The 21,705-nt window shown below is 34.7% G+C and overlaps 1 protein-coding gene across 13 annotated transcripts in view; it reads right to left on the reverse strand.

The window, feature by feature from the left end:
- LOC5568233 (ethanolaminephosphotransferase 1) overlaps positions 1-20,631 on the reverse strand; it is a 79,950-nt gene extending 59,319 nt beyond the window's left edge. For 4 of the 13 annotated variants that reach the window (XR_002500702.1, XM_001657873.2, XM_021845914.1 and 1 more), the window contains exons 1-2: positions 20,425-20,613; positions 10,479-11,208 (exon numbers count right to left, since the gene is read on the reverse strand). Coding sequence is in view for 12 of the 13 variants with exons in the window: in XM_001657873.2 (XP_001657923.1) it covers positions 10,479-10,535 (57 nt within the window). In the remaining variant the exon portion in view is untranslated. Of the gene's footprint in view, positions 1-10,478; positions 11,209-20,424 lie in introns of all 13 variants that reach the window. The other 9 variants (XM_021845908.1, XM_021845906.1, XM_021845913.1 and 6 more) reach the window with 9 other exon arrangements.
- Positions 20,632-21,705: the final 1,074 nt, after the last annotated feature.

Below are 21,705 nucleotides of genomic sequence, written 5' to 3' on the forward strand. Positions count from 1 at the left end.
TCTATGTAGTCCTCAAATGGTTCAGAAATATTCTAGAAATTTTGGTTATCCTTCAACACTCCAAATTTATTCAGACATTCTCTCAGAATTCTTAGTTATTCAACAACAATTTAGAAATAATCAAAAAGTTCTTTAAGATCCTCAATAAATTAAGAAATATACTGTTAATTTTTCAGCAACATTCCATGTCCTAACATTCTTGCATAATTTTAAATTATTTGCTAACAAATTAGAAAATAACTCGGAGCTTTCTGTAGTCCTAATTCAGCTTAGAAATATTGTAGGTAATTCTTCAGAGTAATTAGATCAGAATTAACAGACGAATCTCTAGTTATCCGTCCAGACATTCTTCAGAGTTCTCTATACTCCTCAATAGGATCTGAAATTTTCCTTCAACATTCCCATTTTGTCCGTATATTCTCTTAGATTTTCAAATTACCAACAATTTAGAAATATCCTTGAACATTTCTGCAATCCTTAATTAGTTTATAAATATTCTTGGGATGTCTCGTTATGTTCAACATTTCAAATAAGTTCAGACATTCAGAACTCCAAGAGAACTTGAGATTCTCTGTAATCTTTCTTGTGTTCAGAAACAACTTAGGAATCATGTTATCCGTAAATATTCCAAATTTGTCCATACATTCTCCAAGCATTCCAATATATTCACCAATTATTCAGAATGAATCTAATAGTTCTGTATAGTCTTCCAATTATTTAGAAATATGCTGGAAATTTCTGGTCATACTTCAACACTTCAAATTATTCAGACATTCTCCCAGAATTATTAAGTAATCAACAACGATTCAAAAAATATTCTCATAGATTTCTGCTCAATCAGGTCAGATTTCTTGGGAAATTCTAGTTATCCTTCAAAATATATTTTTTTTTCAGACGTTCTCTCTGATTCTCAAGGTATCCAACAACAATTTAATAATAATTTTAAAATTCTCTAAATTCTTCGATCAGTTTAAAAATTTTCTAAAAATTTTTCTCGTTATCATCTGCATTCCCAGTTTGTCCAATAAATGCCTAAGTTATTGAACAACAATTCAATAATAATCAAAGGTTCAGAAATATACCGGACATTTTTAATTACCATTAAAGATCCATACGTGCCCAGACATTTTTGCAGACATACGAACAATTCAGAAATTCTTTCAGAGAGTCATGTGATACTAAATAAGCTAAGAAGTATTCTAGGTATTTCTGATAATGCTTATATATTCCAAATTCATTCAGACATTCTCCCAAGATTCCAAATTATTCATCAACAATTCAGAAATAATTTCTGTGATAATCAAGGTATTCAACAACAATTTTAAAATAATTCAGCATTATCTGAAATCTTCTATAAATTTACAAATAGTCTAGGGTCATGAACATTTCCAAATTGTAAAAAATTTCATTCAGAATTCCTAAGGAATTGACCAGCAATTCAGAAACAGTCCAAGAGTTCTTTATGATCTTGAATAAGTTCAGTAAGATACTAGAAATTTCTCGTCATCATCAGCATTTCTTATGTTCCCAGACATGTTTTCAAAATTTTAATGTATTCAACAACAATTCCAAAATTCGCTTAGACGTTTCTGTGGTCCTCAATTAGTTCAGATATATTCTAAGTATTTCTGGCAATCCCTTAACGTCCCCAAATTTTTTCAGATATTCTCTTAGGATTCTCAAAGCATTCATTAACAACTCAAAAATACTCTATGAGTTTTTTTTGCGTTTTAATTAATTAAAAAATATTTTTGGATTTTTTCGTTATACTTTTTGGATTTTTTCGTTATACTTCAATACTCCTATTTTTTCCAGATATCCTCTAAGAATTTCAAGTTACTCATCAACAATTGAAAAATCATCTTGCAAATTCAAAAATAATCTAAGCAAACTTTGTTATTTTCAATGAGTTCAGAATCTACATGAGTATCCTTCGTTATCTTTCCGTATAACATTTTTTTCCAGACATCCTCTCAGATTCTCAAAGTATCCAACAACAATTCAATAATAATCCAGGAATTCTCTGAAATCCTTGGTGAGTTCAGATATGCTCTAGGAATTGCTTGTTATCATCAGTATTTGTTTTTCTTGCAGGATTCCAAAATATTGAGCAACAATTCAGAAATAATCAAAGAGTTCTTTGTGATGCTTAATACATTCACAAATATACTACAAAGTTTTCGTTATTCTCAACAGTCCCTAAGTGCCCAGACATTATTTCAGAATTTCCTAATAATTATTCATTAACAATTTAGATATACTCTTAGAGATCACTGTGTAACGTAATTAGTTTGAATATATTCTACGAATTTCTCGTTATCATCAATATTCTTAATTTGTCCAGACATTTACATGACATGTCTATTTTAATTTGTCTAGAAATTACAATTCAAATATACACTCAGCGTTCTCTATAATCCTCAATAGGAACAAAAATGTTTCCTCTCAGCATACTCATTTTGTCCGGATATTCTCTCAGATTGCCAAAGTTTGTAAATACAATTCAGAAATATGCTTGAACATTTCTGCAATCCTTGATTGGTTAAGAAATATGCTAAGAATATCTCGTTATGTACAACTTTCCAAATAAGTTCAGACATTCTCTCAAAATTACAAAGTATTTATCAACATTTATACAATCATCTTAAATATTCAAAAATATCCCTGGAATTCTTTGTTTTTATATTTTGTTCTGAAATAACCTAAGAATCTAACATTTTAAATTTGTCTGAATTTCAAAGTATTAACCAACAATTCATAAATGCTCAAAGATCTATGTGGTTCTCAATTAGCTTAAACATATTCTGATTTTTTTAAATATCTTTCAACTTTATCGAATGGCGCAGACATTCTCCCATAATTTTAAGATATTTACCAACATTTCAGAATTACGCATCCTTAATAATTTCATAAATATTCTATGAATTTCTGGTTATGTTTCGACATTTTCAATTTTTCAGACGTTCACTCAATCCTCCAAAGTATTTACGAACAATCCGAAATCAATACTGCATGTTTAAACATAATTTCAAAGTTTCCTGGAATCCTCAACTAGCCAAGAAATATGCTAGGAATCACTTAAATCCACGATAATTCAAAATTTGTACAGGTATTCTTCATGAATTCCAAAATATTCACTTAAAATTCAAAAATAAGCTTTGCATTTTCTGTGATTTTCATTTAGTTCATATATATTCTAGGTAATTCTTGTTATTTTTCAACATTTACGATTAGTCCAGAGCGAGAGTTAAACATTATTTTTCAACAATTCAGAAAATAATATTCAGAAATATTTTGAGAAGTTCTCGTCATTCTTATCTGAGTATTTACCAACTTTTCATAAAAGATCTTAGAGGTCTATGTTAACCTTCAGGTTATCCTTCAACATTTCCAATTTGTCCAGACATTCTCTCATGATTTCAATGTATTTTCCAACAATTCAGAAATACTCTCAGGGATCTCGGTTATCCTCAAATGGTTTAGAAATATTCTATGAATTGATCGTTATCCTTCAACATTTTCAATTAAAACATTATCTCAAATCTCCAAATTATTCAACAGCAATTGAAAAAATATGGATGATGCAAACATAATTTTATTGTTCTCAAGAAGCAATTTTTTGTTACCATCAACAATCCCGATTTGCCTGGGCATTCTTTAGGAATTTTCAAGTATTACAAACAATTCAGAAATTCTCCTATAGATGTCTATGGTGCTCAATAAGTTGAGCAAAATTCCAGATATTTCTGGTTATCTTTGAAAATTCCTAGTTAAGGAATTTTTAAGAAATCTCTCGTTGCTATTAACACTTCCAAATTACTCAGACAATCTATAAGAATTTTAAATTATTCACCGTCTATTTAGAAATAAAAAAATAATAACTACCTGAATATTTTTAGGAAAAAATAGCTTTTAGCCGCTGTTTATCCGTCTTTATATAAAATACTTTCAGAGAGAATATTTTCGTGATCTATGATCGATTCAGATATATTTCCGGAATTTGTCGTTACCTGACTACAAACTGGAAATGAAGAAGTGTTATCATAAATTATTTCTTTAATTTATTGTTTGAACTTATTGAAGGTTACATAATATACTTGAATTGTTAATTAATTATTGGTGATTTCTTTAGAATTCTGATAAAATGTTTGTACAATCTGGGAATGTTGAAGGAGAATGAGATTTTTTATAGAATATTTGTGAATTTGTTGAAGCTTACAAGAATTGCTATTGATTTTTTGATGAATACCATGACCCCACAGTTATGGATCAAATAGTGTGGAGTCCAACCTATAAAATTCAATGAAACAACATGGAAAACCTAAAATGGTAATTCAAAAGCACGAATCGAATCGTTTCAAATTGGAATTTCGGTTAGTAAACTATTTTGAGTATAATATTTACATAGGATTGCATAAAAATTAAAAATTGTATCGGTTTCTGAAAACCATATTATGGATCAACGTTCATATTATGGATCAAATTGTGACATATTACGGATCAGTGCGCAAAATCAAGAGATTTTCAACTCAATGCGTATGTATTGTATGTTTTGACGAAAGTTAACAATGCGTCATATATTACTGCAAAAAATAGCAGTGTTCGAGCTGGAAACAAGGGTAAAATGCCTTTTGTTTGTGATGCTGCATTGTAATAACTGAGACATGAACTGTTTTCGCTCCACACCAAGTTTTTCACCCATTTTTGTCGGCTAAAAAATGAAATTTCCGGACAAACTTGGATTGTTGATAAGAAATTCAGAAAATACTTCTGAGCGAATTGAGGTTCAAATATAACCTTAAGAATATTTTTCAATATTTGATGAGTCCTTATTCTAAAAGATTCTTTGGAAACATTTGGTCAAAGTTGAATGTTGAAAACAAATGTCTAGATTATTTTTAAAGGGTTTAAGACAAATCTCAGAAATATCTTTCTAATTCGTTAAAATATTTTTCCAGACGCATTAATCACTCACCGAATCTTTAGGTATTTTGTCAGAATACACCGCTTTCTTTAAATAACTTGAAACATATTTTCAAATGTTCTCATTCCTTTCAAATATTCTCCTAGATTTTTCGTCCTCTCACCAGTTAACAAAATCTAAATACCTGTATTCCTCAAAAAAATCAAGAATCGGAGAGTCCCATGTAATTCTCAAGCGTTCCTATATCTTGTAAATATTATCCTAAGAGTTGTTATCATTCATAAATCATCCGAAAATATTCTAAAAACACCACGTTATTCACAAACAACTAAAAATTATTCAAAAAATTTTCATAAGCCTAAAACATTCTTATATCCCCCAAATATCTAACCTATAGTTTTAAACATACATCAAAAATAAAGATAATCTCGTATTCTTCAAATAACTCTGAAATAATCTTAACACTTCCATATTTATTTCTCTCAATATTACTCTCAGAAGATTTCATTAGGTACCAATAATTTGAAAATATTGTAATTTTTTGTAACATTTAAAAATAATGTCAAAATTATCCTTCCTATCATCTTCAGAGTTTCCCAACCGGTGGGCTGTGGACCCCTAGGAGGCCGTGCAGATTTCTCAGGGGGTCCGCGAAGCTGTTTTAAATAAGTGTCATTTTTGAATTGATAAGTAAATAAGAGGAATTTTTAACATCGCCTGTTTTGCAAGTGATCGTTTTTTAAAAGGACTCGATCCCATCATTTTTCTACTTGGCATTACGTGCTCACTTGGACAGAGCCTGATGCTCAGCTTAGTGTTCTTATGAGCACTTTCACAGTTATTAACTGAGGGCTTTCTTTGCCAAAGTTGTCATTTTCGCATTCGTATATCGTGTGGCAGGTACGATGATACTATATGCCCAGGGAAGTCAAGGAAATTTCTTTTACGAAAAGAACCTGGACCGACCGGTAATCGAACCCAGATACCTTCAGCATGGATTTGCTTTGTAGCCGTGCACTCTAACCACTCGGCTAAGGGAGACCCCATCAATCGTTTAAATTAAAAATGGTTGAAGAGAAATGGAACGTTGTGAAACAGGACACAGAATCCAAAACAAACACGTTTTTTCGTTGTGCTTAGGGTAACTACAAGTTCAAATTAAAAATAAGCCCCGATGGTTTGCATTGAGTATCGTTCAAATTATCGGGATGCGCAGTACAACTTTACCTCACAAAATTTGCATGTTTTTTTAGTGCAAACTAGAAAACAGAATGATGCTATAGCATTGTTATTAGAAAATTCCTGGCATATTTTCCTTGGCCTAATTCTCATCAGATTTCACCAGCTTCTTGGTGAGATCCTCGAATAGCTTCTGAGCAGTTCCTCAGCGATATTGACGGGATTTGAAAAAAAAAAACAAAATGAGATTCTTCACTATTTCCATCAGGATAATTCTTGACGGATATCGAACAAGATTTTTGTAGAGTTTATGATGAAAAGTTTTACGAATTATTCCAATGGCTGTTATTTGGTTCCTTAAAAGCTCATTAGAAAAGTATTTTAGTATATTCGAAGCAGCTTGCAGAGATGGAATCATTAGATATTTTGATTTTGCGGATTTTTGTAGAAGCCTTGGGTAAACCCCAAAAAATATTTCACATCTTGTAAAACAAATTTACAACGTTTCTCGGATTAATCTTGATTGTGGGTACTCTTGTAAAAACTTCTGTTGGTAGTTTTTGATGAAATCTTCTCAACCAACTGATTTTTGTTGGATTGTGGTATGATCATTTAGAAATTTCTTATCAAACGTTACTAAGATGTTTGAATGACTCTTGGTAAGATTTTTAGTGAACTTCGAATAGTGTTGGAAGAATTCTTGCATCGCCTGTGGTGGGTTACAGACAAAACATTCAGGTGAGTCTTTGAAAGGTATATGTTGATTCATAATGAATATTTCAAAAGTTTTCAAAAGCTTTCGGTGCTGATGATCTCTCAATCACTTTTAGAGGTCCGCGGAAAAGATTGAAGAAATTCACAGTGAATCTGAAGTATTCCCATGTTGCACATAATAATAATTATGTGATAAAAATTCGTTAATAAACTTTTCCAGTATTTCTTTATATTTGCAAAAATCATATATGTCACTGCCAGAATCATTTGTTCAGTATTCCTGAGCATTCACTACTAATCCAGAAAAAAAACATAGAAAATCCGATTATTCTCAGACTGTTTTATGTTACTTAAATGATCCCCAGTATTTGTAAATCGACCAAAAGTTGAAAGGAAATCTCAGTATTTTTCGTTGTCCTAAACAGTTCCTCCATTTTTAGAAACAATTTGCTTCTCGTATGTATTTCTTGGTTGTACTCAAAACTAACAGTTTTGAATTTATAGCCATTGAATTTCTAAGAATATAATCTAATCTGATCCACCATGAACAAACTTGTTGCAAATTATTGATACTCACATTAATAAATCCTTTACAGAGTAAATCGATTTGCACAAAATAGAAGTTACGCTCACGCTTCAACGCAATGCAAATAGCGAGTATAGCCACTATTTCTATAGACTTGCGAATGAGGATTTTGTAGAGCCAAACAAATTGACAACGGTTGTACGGATGCAACAGGCAAACGAGGACAGAAGGAATGATGCCAACTCTCTCATTGCATCAATCCGCCAGTCTATGGCTAAAATGTGTTTGCTGCTGCAGGAATCTGTTCAAATATCCCACCCGTCCTTGATGATTTTCGTTCTCCGTTTTGTGCCGTTCGTAATCGACCGAGCAAACCGGTCATCTGCTGTTGGTTTCTTGTTTTACACATACACGCATGCGTATGATACTACTGGGTGATGAAAATTTCCGTGGAACGCTCCCTAGAAAAATGGTAATCTCGCGAAAAACGCATTTTCCACATATAGTGTCTTCGGCGATTATTTTCCTTGTAAAATTCCCCATCTTTCGACGAGTTCCAAATTTTGCGTTTCCATATCAACTTTGCGAGATATCGGCGTGCAAAGCCAAAAGTTGGCTCAGGGGAAATCAAAAAAATTTCACAGGAAAATGGTAATCTCGAAAACGGAAAACATTTTCCACTAGGATAAAAATTCAGAAGATACCTTGAAGCTTCCTCTATCTTTCGACGAAAACCGATTTTGAAAATAATGAACCAAAAAAATACGAAAAATCGTGAAAGCCGAACATGGAAATCCAATCCAGTTTCGCCTTAAACTGTGAAGATCGTAGTGTGCTGTGCGCGTGTACGGACGCATTTTTTCAGCTTACGTGCTTTTTCTTCGTTTCGCGTATGGACCAGTTTACGAGTTCACTATTTGACGTTTGAGCGGTGCCGTGTTATTTACGTGAACATGGCAACTGGTGAATTCGGCACCGCTCAAACGTCAAATTAGTGAACTCGTGCACTGGTCCATTGCGATCCACAGTTAGCCGAATTCCAGCTGGTCATTTATTCTAACCGCGGACGGCGGAAGATCTCCCATTGAATTTAGTGAATTTAGCGTTTTACCATTGGTGTATGTGGCCTGATATTCAGTAGAAGCAAGTAAAATTGAGTAAAAAATTCATCCGAAAGTGTTGGTCGACGCGTGTGTTGCAGTACGAAATATCTTTCCAGTTTAGTGTAATGATCAATGGGTATGAAATTAAAGTGAAACTAGGGAACATATTAAGATTGAAGAAACATTGAGTTACAATCAGTAATGTTTTGCCTAAATGAACTGTTAGAGAAAGACTTGGCAAACGAAAAGGTTTCCCGCTGCCTGCCGGAATGAGAAAAATTGATGCAGACCACGTGTTACCAAGGTGATGGTGTGTTGGTTGACACAAAGAGGAATCTTATATTCAAATGCGATGGGCTGCTTTGATAAGTTTACGGTTTTAAGTAAATTATGAGTATATGACACTTAACAAAATATGTGACAAGAAGACATAGAAGAAGTTTTTCTGAAACAATTTTGAACTAAAGCGGAATGAAAATAAGTTTGAAGTGAGTAAGTTCGTTATGTGAAAAATTAAATGCGTGTTTGCTAAAAGACCCATTCAAGCATGAATTTGTCAGCATTCTGTTGTGGGTTTGCTGATGAATTTCGCTACTGCTGTGGCATACGGATTATAGCTGAGCTGCAACTTTGGTGAGAGATTTCCAATTTATCCTTATCTTTTCAACATTCTAGTAAACTTGGGGATTTTACATACGTTTATTTTAAATGGATGAATAATGGGAGAGGGATCAGATAGCTTTCTTTTCGTTACAGAGAGCGAGTAATGGCGCTTTAACCAAGGCTTTCGAGCCAGGGCATACGAAAGAAATATCTGTGTCCCATCCCAAGGAGAGAATAACAAACAGCAATGGAGTGTGCATTAATTATTTTAGCTACGCCACTTCCAACGATTACCAATTCCCCCTCAATGAAACGGTTGGTACGGTTGTCTCCGCTTCCTCTCTTGTAAATTTGAAAAGTTTTCGCTCATCATGTTATTCATTCGTCAATAACCTGATGGTTGTGATTTTTTTAATTATCTTCAAACCCAAGTCTGCACAGTAGGCCTGGCCATTCTAACATTTGTATCATATTATCGATATGCTGCAAATATTAATGTCGACAAGAAAATACAAGAATTATTTCTAGTATTTCCAGGATGCTTTTCAATACTGGCTGTGCAAGCGCTTAGATAGATAGATAGATAGATAAGTCAACTTAAATCCCTCAGTTTTTATCTTTACTTACTCTAGAATTTATCATTAAGGCGGGGAAATAATAATATACAAAATTTGTGGCATTTTGCTCTGGTGGTCTTCTTGCCCCATATGAGTGGCACTCTTGCCCCGTGCCTCGTTTAAAAACCTCATAAGAAGGGACATTTTCAAAAATCTCAAATCATCATGTGTTTCTTATATTTTTGAAATACATCGATAACATCATTTAGAACAAGAGGTGAGCTTGCCCCTACACTGGTATAGTCTTCAAAAATTGTGCTAATCAACCATGATTTGAACCTATATATCTTAAGGTGTCCTTCTTACCCCAGGCCCCCTACTTTGTTATTTCGAATAGTTTGGGGACTATCACCTCCGCGGCTATATCACAAGCGTCCTTCACCAAACTATCATCATTCGACATTACGAGTCTAAAGACTTGTAATTACACACATTGTGCCGTTCGCTGAACAGATTGCGCGACTACCGGCGGCCTAACAATCATCTCTCACTTGCGAATAACTAAAGTCCGGCTTATCAACCCATACCGACTGGGGGATTACCTTGCCCCTGTGTAAGTACAATTGAACCACAATCTCAACGGCATGATTGTCCGCACTCCCTGACTAGACAGTTGTTGATCTTAAATGCCTCACTAAAGGCACTTGCATTCCCCGTCAAGTATAGTAATCATGATTGTGATTTAGTGTGCACTTGCTTTTTCTACATAGAGCTTGCAAAGTAATGAACACTATTTTTGCGCACTGATTTCACTCCGGTTCTGTACGAAGTGTTGGGAGATGTAGATGTATGTCTTGTTTTTATATACTTACTTTGTACTTCTCGAAACCCTTCAGGTGGGCTTCGTTCAGGTATTTGATTCCCAGCATCTTGGGATTGGGATGTTACGATTTGATCCTTGAGCGAAAGCGACCCGCAGAATACGTAGAGTAACGGCGCGAAATAGTCGAGATCACCACGCGGTAAGACGTCCGCGCTCGGCCACGCAACACCACCGAAAGAAAGGTCCTTCTTTTCCGCACGAACCAATACCACTAATCGACGGGGGCCGTTTCTAATGATTCCAACATCGACCACAAGATGTGCTGCTGCACCATCACACTTCCCTCCCAAGGAAGATTACAACTTCTTCGACGATTTTGTACTGAGAAGTTAACTTCACACTAACACTTCAATTACCACCGGCCGCGTGTTTTGGAATTGCCGTTTATTTGTTACACTCGTTCGTCATATGGTTCATTGATAAGAATACGACGGCGGCACATATCATCTGATGTCGTTACTCCGTTCAGATTTTTTTGAAATTAAGTCTGTCTGTACGATTACAGCGAACTATAACAGTATACGATGTAGGTCGTTGGCCTATCTCTTCGTGACCTTAATAATTGAATTGTTTAGTTCCTGTGTGGAAATTTACAGTAACACTCAGATAGTTTTTCTATCTAATGGAACACCTTAGCCGTCAATGAGTTCGTTTGATTGTACACAAAAAGTGATCCGCTCAGTCCAAAGCCCCCTCCACAACTGAACTAAACTGAAACCCTACAATGAGTGATGGGATGTTTTAGCCGGGTTGAACTGTTGAGGAATTCCTTTCAATAGGAACGCAAGCACCAATTAGACCTGTGCGTCGAAATGTTTTCAATCGGGGGCGGCGAACATCGGCGAAGAAATAATTGAACATAGAAAATTTATTTTATTCTACTGGTCTAGCTCTTCTAGACATAGAAAAAGCATTCGACAGTGTTTGACATGAAGGCTTGATCGTTAAATTAAAAAACTTTAATTTTCCAATATACATTGTTAGAATAATCCAAAGTTATCGATCAAATCGTACACTTTAGGTTAATTATCAGAACTCCAAGTCTGAAAGACTCTGACTGACTTCAGTGTCAAAAATCTTTGTTTGCGGATGACACAGGCCTTTCGCCATTGGACGAAACCTGCGTGTCATATGTAGTCGATTGCAAAAAAGTTAATATTTTTTCTTCCTACTTGCAAAAACGGAAGATTTCTCCTAATACTTCCAAAACTCTACTAATAGTATTCCCACATGAACCAAAAGCTCTTTATTTGAAACCTTTGTCTCGAAAGAGAGGAGCTCCAATAAATTGTTCAGATAAAGTTAAGCTAGGTGAAAAAATAAACTTTCTTAAATCACATAGAGGGCATTCAAGCCAAATGTTAAAAATATATAAAAAATCTGTATCCACTTATTAACAGAAAATCTAAAAATAAATAAAATTTTGAAAATGATTTTGAAGCTCCCTCCTAGGTATAGTACTATTAAGTTATACAGAATATCCAATGTTGAAACATTGGAACAAATGTCGAATAAAATTATTAATAATTTGAGACAAAAATCGTGTTTCCTAACACAGAACACCTAGATATAATAAATTAATGGAATTGGAATGATACTAATAAAGAATTTTAAAAAATGTTATTTTTGTAGCTGATAGCGGTGCGATGCTGATCGACGTTGGCGCACAGATCTAGAACCAATACAGAAAACTTCAGTCGGATAGCCATACATTTTTGATAAACAAATCGTATGATTTATTTCGAATCGATCGAACGTTTGATGCAGCTTGGGAAAACACGGCAGTGACTCGCTCGGAAGCGTAACGCGTGCGGTTCGTATCTTGTAATTATCGCCGCATAATCATTATTTAATAGCCTTCTGGAACGATAACCGCTCTGTTATCGAATCAAGTGGCAAAGTGTGGGATGTGATGAGTGAGAATTTTTAACGAAAACGTATAGCAATATGGGTCCAGTATTGGAAGGGATTAATTGAGAATTAGTGCCATTCCATATCGAGAGACCAGAGATGCCCAGATAGCCGTAGCGGTAAACGCGCTACGCAGCTATGCAGCAAGACCAAGCTGATGGTTGTGGGTTCGAATCCCACCGGTGGATGTTCTCGCAATGGAAATTATCCCGACTTTCGAGGACATAGAGTATCTTTGTACATGCCACACGATATACGAATGCAAAAACGATTAAGGCGGCAAGGGCTCGAGCGTTACGACTCATACAAAATTTTCAAAAAATCCATACAAAAAGCGTTACGGAGGGAGGGGGGAGGGGGTCGAAAATTTCCAATTTTAGCGTTACGTAATAAATGGATGCCGCCTAATTGACAAAAGAGCTCTCAGTTAATAACTGTGAAAGTGCTCGTAAGAGAAAACTAGCTGAGAAACAGGCTTTGTCCCAGTTGGGACTTAAAGTCAGAAAGAAAAAGAAAACCAAAAAAATGTTCAATCGTATATAATCAATCAATCAAAATATAAGTTTCATCTAAATTCAAGTGAAATATTTGCTTATAGCTAAAACTCAAAGGTATCTTTCTATGTGACAACTGGACCTCTTATTTCATGAAACTACCATGGACGTATCCAGAATAGTGAAAGAAGCCTGGCTTGGATTAATCTTTTGGATTGTCTCCAGCCTTTTAATCATAATTTCGTCATAAAAATACTAGGAACATCTCAGAATCTTTCAAAAAACAGGCAATATGAAACATCTTATAGGAAAACCGCCAAAAATCTGTTTTAAAACTATATTTCTGCAAAGGATCATGCCAGCAAAGCTGCATCCGAAAAAAAAATCATTTAGGAATTCTTCGAAGAATTCTGCAAGGAATGATTATAGAATACTTTCGCCTTATTACAGGAATTCTTGCTTCTTCCCTTTAAGCATACTATGAATTGGTTTAACAATTTCTCCGAATACAGGTCGGATTCGATTATCCGGCGACTCAATTAACCGGGATTCGATTATCCGGAATTTTAGACTCGATTATCCGGAATTTTAGACTCGATTATCCGGAAAATGTTTTTTGATATTCTTGTTTTTCAGTTTTAATGTATAAAATTGAGATAATTTAGTATTTTGATATGAATGGTTTATCAGTTTTGGACGAAGGTAAGAAAAGGGGGGTTTGAAAAAGGTTTTTTTTTGTGTATGCTTTTTTCCTTCTCAAGACCCCTAATGTTCCTATAAATAATTTCTGGCTACGTCCCTGCATCATATAAATTAACAACAAAAACAGATAATATTTGAGTTCTTTTATCGAAGATTTTATTTTCTTTTAGTGATTCGATTATCCGGAGGATTCGATTATTCGGAGTGAAAAAATATCGATACTCCGGATAATCGAGTCCGACTGTATTCATGAGATTTCAATCTGCAAGAAAACTGCCAGACACTCTTTGTAAAATCTCTTCAGGTATTCCTTTTGATATTTGTCCAGGAGTTACATTCAGAATTCCCTTAGCCTCTAGTAGCACGTATTTGCTAAAATTTTATCGAATGATCCTTCGTCTGTAGTCAGAAGTAAGAGATTTAATTTTAAAATGTAAATTTTAGGAGATTGGTGTGTTCAGCAAAGTTAATGATTTTCAAAAGTAACATAACTTTTCAGAATAAACTTAACTTCTTATTCTTATTCTTTTCTTGGCATTAACGTACCAACTGGGCAAAGCCTGCTTCTCAGATTAGTGTTCTTAGAGAAGTTCTACAGCTATTAACTGAGAGCTTACTCTGCAAAAAGCTGTCATTTTCGTATTCTTAGGGTAACTCGGTGTAATACGTCCCACCGGGGCAATACGCCCCTCTGAAGTTTCACGGAATTGAGGCTTCTTTTACACGTAAATATGATTACATTTCTTAACTGTTCGCGAATAAATGATGTTGCACATATATGTTCTTTGAGAAGTATAAACAGTCAATAGAAATTCTAAAAATCTCGAATATCAGGTTTTTGGCGTAAAATTATGCGTCCGATAAGCAAGCCTTGCCGTTAATGAAGCCCTTCCTTTACTATTGTACTTATTACAACAACTTTTACCGGAAGACGACTCCTAATGGACCCCTTTATGCTTAGCAAGTTGTGGAATTCTCCTTGGGAACATTTCTACAACGCTGTGGACCTTTTGTCTATGGGAGGGGCATATTGTCCGGGTTGTTTTGAAATGTAAACATTGGTACGGTTTACAAAAAACATCTAGTACACTTTTTAGATGCAACCTGAAAAGAGAAAGTTGCATGCAGAGCTTGACTAACTAAATAAGCAACGCATTGACATAAACAACTTTAGGAGTGATGCATTTGCTACTGCTAGATCAGTTTTTCCTTAAGGGGGGGCGTATTACACCTTTTTACCTTATAGCATGTGTCAAGCACGATGAAGCTCTTTTTCCAGGGAAGTCAAAGAAAAGATTCTGCATTGACCGGGAATCAAACCCAGATACCTTCAGAATTGCTTTGCTTTGTAGACACAAACTTAACCACTACGTTAAGACCCTCAAACCAGTTTTTAAATTAAGTTTGAAAATCTCTCATTTGTCTTTTGTATTTTTTTTAAATATCACAGCAATAGAATGAATTTGTTGCAGATCGCCCTTCTGCCGATTCGCACCAGTATAAGCTGAGAAAAAGATCCCTAAACTTGAGCATTTTGTATGGTAAAACAGTATTTGACTACTTACTTTTGTTACTAACTTTATTTCAATATTTTTTCAGGAATTTAATCTATTTTTGACCAAATGTTACTACATATTCATCCAGGACTCAAATCAGTGATCCCTGTTGGAATTTTTCTAAGATTTGTTTTTGGGTTTCCAACAAAACTTGCATTCAAGGAACTCCAAGGATGAAATTAGTTTTATTCAAATTTCTCAAGAAATTCGTCTATCAATGCCTTCTCAAGAGTGATAAAAAAAACTCTAAGAATATTTCCAAAATCTTCAAATAAAATTCCTCAAACTAATCTGTCTCGGATGCAAGGAATCATTTCAAGAATATCCCTAACATTTTCCTAAATTTACAAACGGAATACTGGAACGATATTTCCAGGAATTTCTCAATAAAAGTTCTGCAGGATCTACTTCAAATATGTTAACAACAAAATACTGGAATTCCTTGAAAATTATTACAATAAATGTTCCAAAATTCCGTTAGGAAATTCTCCGAAGATTAATTTGAAAAAAAAAAACTTTCTTAAAACTCTCACTTGTTTTACTCTGAACTGCTCTTCAAATTCATTTAAGCATCCTTTACGAATTCATACAAAAATGTTCGATTTCTCCCACAAGATATTCCAAATGGGAAAAATGTTAATTCACTTTGTGTCTAGGGTTATGGCTAACTTTAACTGTCGAATAGTATAGCTTTTGAAACATAACACAATTTAGATGAACTTTTGGATAGTTTTAAACAACTTTTCTACACAATTTGGGCACTTTCTTTGAAGAATACTGCGATTGTCTATAAAAACGAATTCAACATTTTTCCATGTTCTGTCAAATCAGGTGAAATTGATCTTTGTGCCTCAAGATTGCATTTCTTACAAATGGAGCACCAGCATCGATATAACTTGTGCTATATGACCTCAGTTTGTTAATTACCTTACATGAATTTATAATTTGCCTTAAAAATGTTAACAGATTAAGGTAAGGTACACTGGGGCTAGTAAAACGGGTGGAGCAAGATTAAATAATGATAATATTATTTTTCCCTATAAATATTGTTTCATTTGTTACCTATTTTTTATGTAGTTGGCTTTCTCATCATAACAAAACTTCACTATGATACCATTCCATTTCATCTAACCTCAGCCATTTTAACTTGCCTCAGTGTACCTCACCTGTAGGATTTGTAGTTCCGCAAAACGGTTTTTTTTTTCTGATGACACTCTTTCTCGATTATGGGGCTCTGCACAAAAATCAATCCCTCTATTCCACTCTTCCATAAAATTACTGGATGACAAGGCCAGTAAACGTCAAAATCCCATACAAAATCAAAACAGTGTAGATCCTCATAAAAGTGCAATACTAAAAAGGGTGGTTCAAAATATCGTTTTTACTTCGCATCGCTCATTAGAGTCTAGTTCAAATTTTGAGAGTTCTCCCAAGCCGTTCAATGTTTTGAAGGAATTACTATGGGACAGGCAAGCAATTTATTTAATCGGTCATAGTATTTGCTTATGTGCTCTTGAGGTGTATTGAGTATTTATCTGATACTGTTAGATACATTCATCAGCTACAACTTTGCGCAAGACCGAATTCAAATTGGACGTTTCAAAATTTGTCATTAATTTATACTCAATCGAAAATTCTTCAACATTTCTCATTTTCTGAACAGGCAACATTGCTGCATCTAGCTTGAGAGATAGTACAAACAATTTTACTGTATTTATCCAGTGATGCCTGCAGAGCAGTTCAATAATTGTAGCAGAAGATCTTCAATTCATACAAAAATACTATACCGACGTTGGGGGTGAGAATGGGTCAAAAAAGTCCACATCTCTGTGATTACACATCCAATTAAAACTCTCTAAGCCGCATTCAAAAAGCAATGAGTTTTTCTTACTTCGTATGTGTTTTTACAAAAACATTGTTTGAATTTTGTATACTAAATTTTTACTTAAAGTTGTGACATTTTTTAAAAAAACACACTGAAAAATCATATTTAATTTCCTCTGCATTGGATCGACCAAAATGTTAAATCAAAGTGTCGTAATCTCATAGTTTTTGAAGATCACTCACGAAGTTTTGGCGAAAAAATATGAAAAGTGGTGTATCGTGCAAAAGTTTGGGTTCACCTGAACGAATCTATAACATTTGGTCGAATGACATTTATTCGAATGAAGTTTGGTCGAAAGTACATTTGGTCGAACGGGCATTTCGTCGAATGTACATTTGGTCGAAAAGGTTTAATTTCATGAGAAAACATAAGACATTTGATAGAACCGACATTTCGTGGAAAGAACATGTGGTCGAATCTGTACAGTATGGAAGCAAAGTTTTACGTTCAGTGTCATTATCGTCGAGAGTAGCATTTTGTCGCTAATACACAGAGTGATTGAATAATTGAAACAAGTATCCGCATTTTTACCAACAATCTTTATACAGTTAGCATATCTAGTTACTCGTCTTCCTCTACCCGATACATAGAATAAATACAATTTGCTTGTTCACTTATTCAAAGCTTCTATCGCAAACTCTGTAATGCACCCAATGTCATCAACACCGACAGCAAAGTCATATATTTGTTTGAGGAATGTTTTTGAGCTGGAAGTCACAATAAGCTAATTGGTCATAAGTAGAGTTAAGCCCATAATATACATTAAATATAAAAAATTCAAAGAACTGCATCAAATTAGCTTAATTTACAGGTTTTAAGGATTTCCCGGGAAATGACAATTTTATTTCCCGTTTCCCGGGAAGTCAAATCCCGGGAAAATTGAAAACTCTAATCAATGTTACCCCATATCAGCTAAATAAAAAAATGACTTAAAACATTTATTTAAACAAACTTCAACCTTTCGGAAACCAAAATAAAGTATGAAGTCACGAGCGGTGGGTGCCAGTACTTGTTTTAAAAATATAAAACTTGCGACATTTGCATTTTCAAAGGAAAAAATTGAGAAATATCCCAAAAACTTATCAATGTTACCCCGGATTACGGTATACAAAATTCTTAAAATGTTTTTGGAAAAATACATACGAAGTAAGAATAACTTTTTGTCTTTCTAATGCGGCTTAGAGAGTTTCAATTGAACGTGTAATCACAGAGATATGGACAGAACACTTTTGTATGTTTTTGAGGAGGTGAACCCAAATTTTTGCAAGGGAGTGTACGTAACACTAAAGAAATTTTCATTGATCACTTATTTAACGATGATTTCAAATTTGCTATGTTTCAAACCTCACATCCAGAGGCGCGCGCATAGTTTTTCTTCATGTTTCACGTTTCACATTACCGCCATCTGCAGATCTTGTTGCACAAAACAGTGTTTCGTGCAACATGTTTACCAGATGATGATGATGTAAACTAGGCGATGAATTTTAATGAAATTTGTTTTAAGTGTGACGTCTGTTTATCTGCGGTTTTATGCTTACTTGATCCATGTTGCATCGCGAAACGAATGTTCGTAAAACGAATTTTGCCTCATTTTTAGACAACATCATAAATAACATTATTTTTTGATGATGTAAGCCCCTTTTTTAAGAAACTCTTTTTGATCCAAGTAAACTGATTAGACAATAGTTATCAATGCAATAAGTTACAAAATGATGACTTTTTCACCACGAGTTGTACATTTATCCAACGAGGCTCGCCGCAAAATTGGGTCTGACAGCTACCGTAGTTCAGTAAAAAGTTAAAATTATTACTGAACCTCAGAAGTTTTCGATCATAAAGCTGAAAATTCGGTATTTTTATGACTTACAATTCGTACCCAGTATAAAAAAAATACCGAACAAGCAAATCGTGATTGAGTGTGTACGACATCAACAGACAAATTACGTGTTTGTCTGTTTACATTTATGCGCTGCTTAATCTTCTATCGATTTACACCGACAGACTTGTTAAAAGTTTCTTGGAAACGTTCTTACAATGCTTCTAACAACTCTTGTCAGTGTGACTATTGTCGACAGCCTCATTCTCTTCGACAGCTTTCCTATAAGAACTGCAGGCAAATCTGTTCGGCAGCTACAAATCAGTCACATTTTGAGGCGTATTCATTTGAATTGGTCGACATTAAGGCTAAGTAGCCCGTCATTCGTTTTGGCAACAATGATGACTTATCATCTTGCATTTTAAAGTGATAAAACTCAGTCTTGATAGTTTATATTGACTTGAAACAGTATCACTGTACGCGCTAACATGCATAAAGTATGCTGATACTTTTTCAGCTGTGACAGTGCCAAACCAACCGATTTTCTTTGATTCAAAATCGTGAGATGAATTAGCAACAATCATCAACAACGCGTACAAATTTCATTGACGGCCTACTTCGCCTTAAGTCAGAGTGAACCAAGTGACATTTTTCATATTTTGAAAAAAAAAAATGTATTACTTTTATACGGCCAGAGATATTATAAACATAAATGTTCATTACTCAAAAAAAGTTTCACAAATTAACTCCATTATTTCACAACTTTCTCTATTCAAAGTATTGTTCTAAAAAGTGAGTTACCAACTATGAGAAAACTTCTTGCGCCTGAGATTTTACATAGGTTATAACCACGTGTAGGTCCGCTAAGGAATTTCTAAATATTTCTGGAACTAAATGATGAATTATCAAAATCAGCACAGATTCAAAAAAAAAAAGTGCAATCATATTGGAAAAAAAAGTTACCGCGATCTAAATATGTTTATGGTAAATAAATGATGCAGTCGATATAGGGGTTAAATGTTAAGGAATTGTAAATTGATGTCGATTCAGATTTTAAACAGAAGCCCTTCTGATTAGCCAGCTCCAAAGTTTTGACGTGGGATGTTTCATATAATAAAGTGAACCATTTAAAGTCCAGAATACTTTCAGAATATAAGCAAGTCATCATGTTGTTGTTCAACTAGATGAGAAGTCTTCTATATCCCAATAGTGAAAAAAAGTTTTCCCTGTTAACGACTCCTGTCCACTGTCTATCAAACATCTCATGCTAGGTAGCACCATTCTAACATCACATCTCTACTAGACACTTGCTTTGACGCGAACGTAATATTTATCACACTTTGCTTTCCATCTAGGTAAGGTTTCCCTGTTTCCTATTTATAGTATTCCCTGTCGTTTTCATTCTCCACTAACTAATAGATCCAACACTGGGTATTGTTTGTATACACACACGCGCTTCACCCGATAATCTGATTAACTAGACGATACGAAATGCAATGCTCGTCATTTGGCGCGACGCGTCTCCCAGTCTTCTCTCCCACGAACTTATACGCCTAGACGTAACAAATTACCCAATTGTTTAAATTCAACTATCCAGTCAACACTGGCACTTTCCACGAAGCGAATTCCGCACTCCTGTTTCCATTCAACACCCCGGATCGAATTCAACAGTTTTCACCTTTTACCAAGCGTTCAAACGACCCATTCGGTTGTGGAGTTCTCGAGAAACTGAATCGACTGACCGGCGGCAAATGTTTGCCTGCTTCCCAAGTTCAAAGTTTGGAAGCGCACTTTTCCGACTTATAAGCCTTGCTGTGTGTATTGTATGGTGTATAGGTCAACCATCATACGTTCTAGAGCAGGGTTTCTCAATCGGTGGTCGGCGGGCCTCCAGGAGTTCATGAGGACTTCTCTTTGGGGGACGCGAAGCGATTGTAAAGAGGCCCGGATTCGATGAAAAGACAATGGAGGCAAATGCCCCAGGCCCCCGAATTAGGGGAGGAGGTGGGAAATTGAAAACAATTAATATAACATTAATGAATTCTTTTTCACATAAAATGTCTGAAATTTGAAATCAAAAACCATTTACAATTTACATATTATAACAAACAAATATTGTCTATTCTGGGCAGTAGTAAATTTCATCTGAATCTTTTAGTTTCAATTAAAATCTTCCTATTCTTTTAAAAACCAATAAGTTAGCACCGTATTTCGCAAAATTGCCAATCAAATAGAGCCACATACTTCAACTTGCTTTCAAGCTTCTGAACAACTTTGCTGAAGACTCGAACTTTCCGAGTGGATCATGACCTAGAACCTGAGTTCCTCTGATTCAATGTTTATAATATAGCAGATTACTTTGTTCCCATAAACTTCGATTTCAAGAACAAATCATTTCAGAAAAGTTGGGAACTTCTGTTCTAGAGACGCACACATAACATTTATAAGTTCCTGCGCTGTGTTAGGTCTCATTCTCTCTCTTCATCTTCCCCTACGATGATGAACTGGACAGTCTATCTAGCAGATGTGCCACAGTTTCCGCTGTGTCCGTAGGCTGTGTCTCTATTATCATTTGATAAGGAGTATTTGCTTGTGTGCAACTATTCAAACAGCATTTACGTCGGAAATGGAGTTCATTCGGCATATGTCTGTCGTGTATACCGTCCTTTAAAATTGGAGGAAACACACCGAGCACGGAGACACAAAATAGCGTCAAATTCAACGACCACTAATAGTTGGGAATGATTTAGTAGTTTTAATATGCTACGAGATGTTTACGACATTCAAACCCCTCTGCACATTTATCAAAGGTCTATTTATAGTGCAGTTTGGCTTTTTAGGTATAGGATTCA

This window comes from Aedes aegypti, chromosome 2 (assembly GCF_002204515.2).
Source record: "Aedes aegypti strain LVP_AGWG chromosome 2, AaegL5.0 Primary Assembly, whole genome shotgun sequence".
In the NCBI taxonomy this organism is placed as follows: Eukaryota; Metazoa; Arthropoda; class Insecta; order Diptera; family Culicidae; genus Aedes; species Aedes aegypti.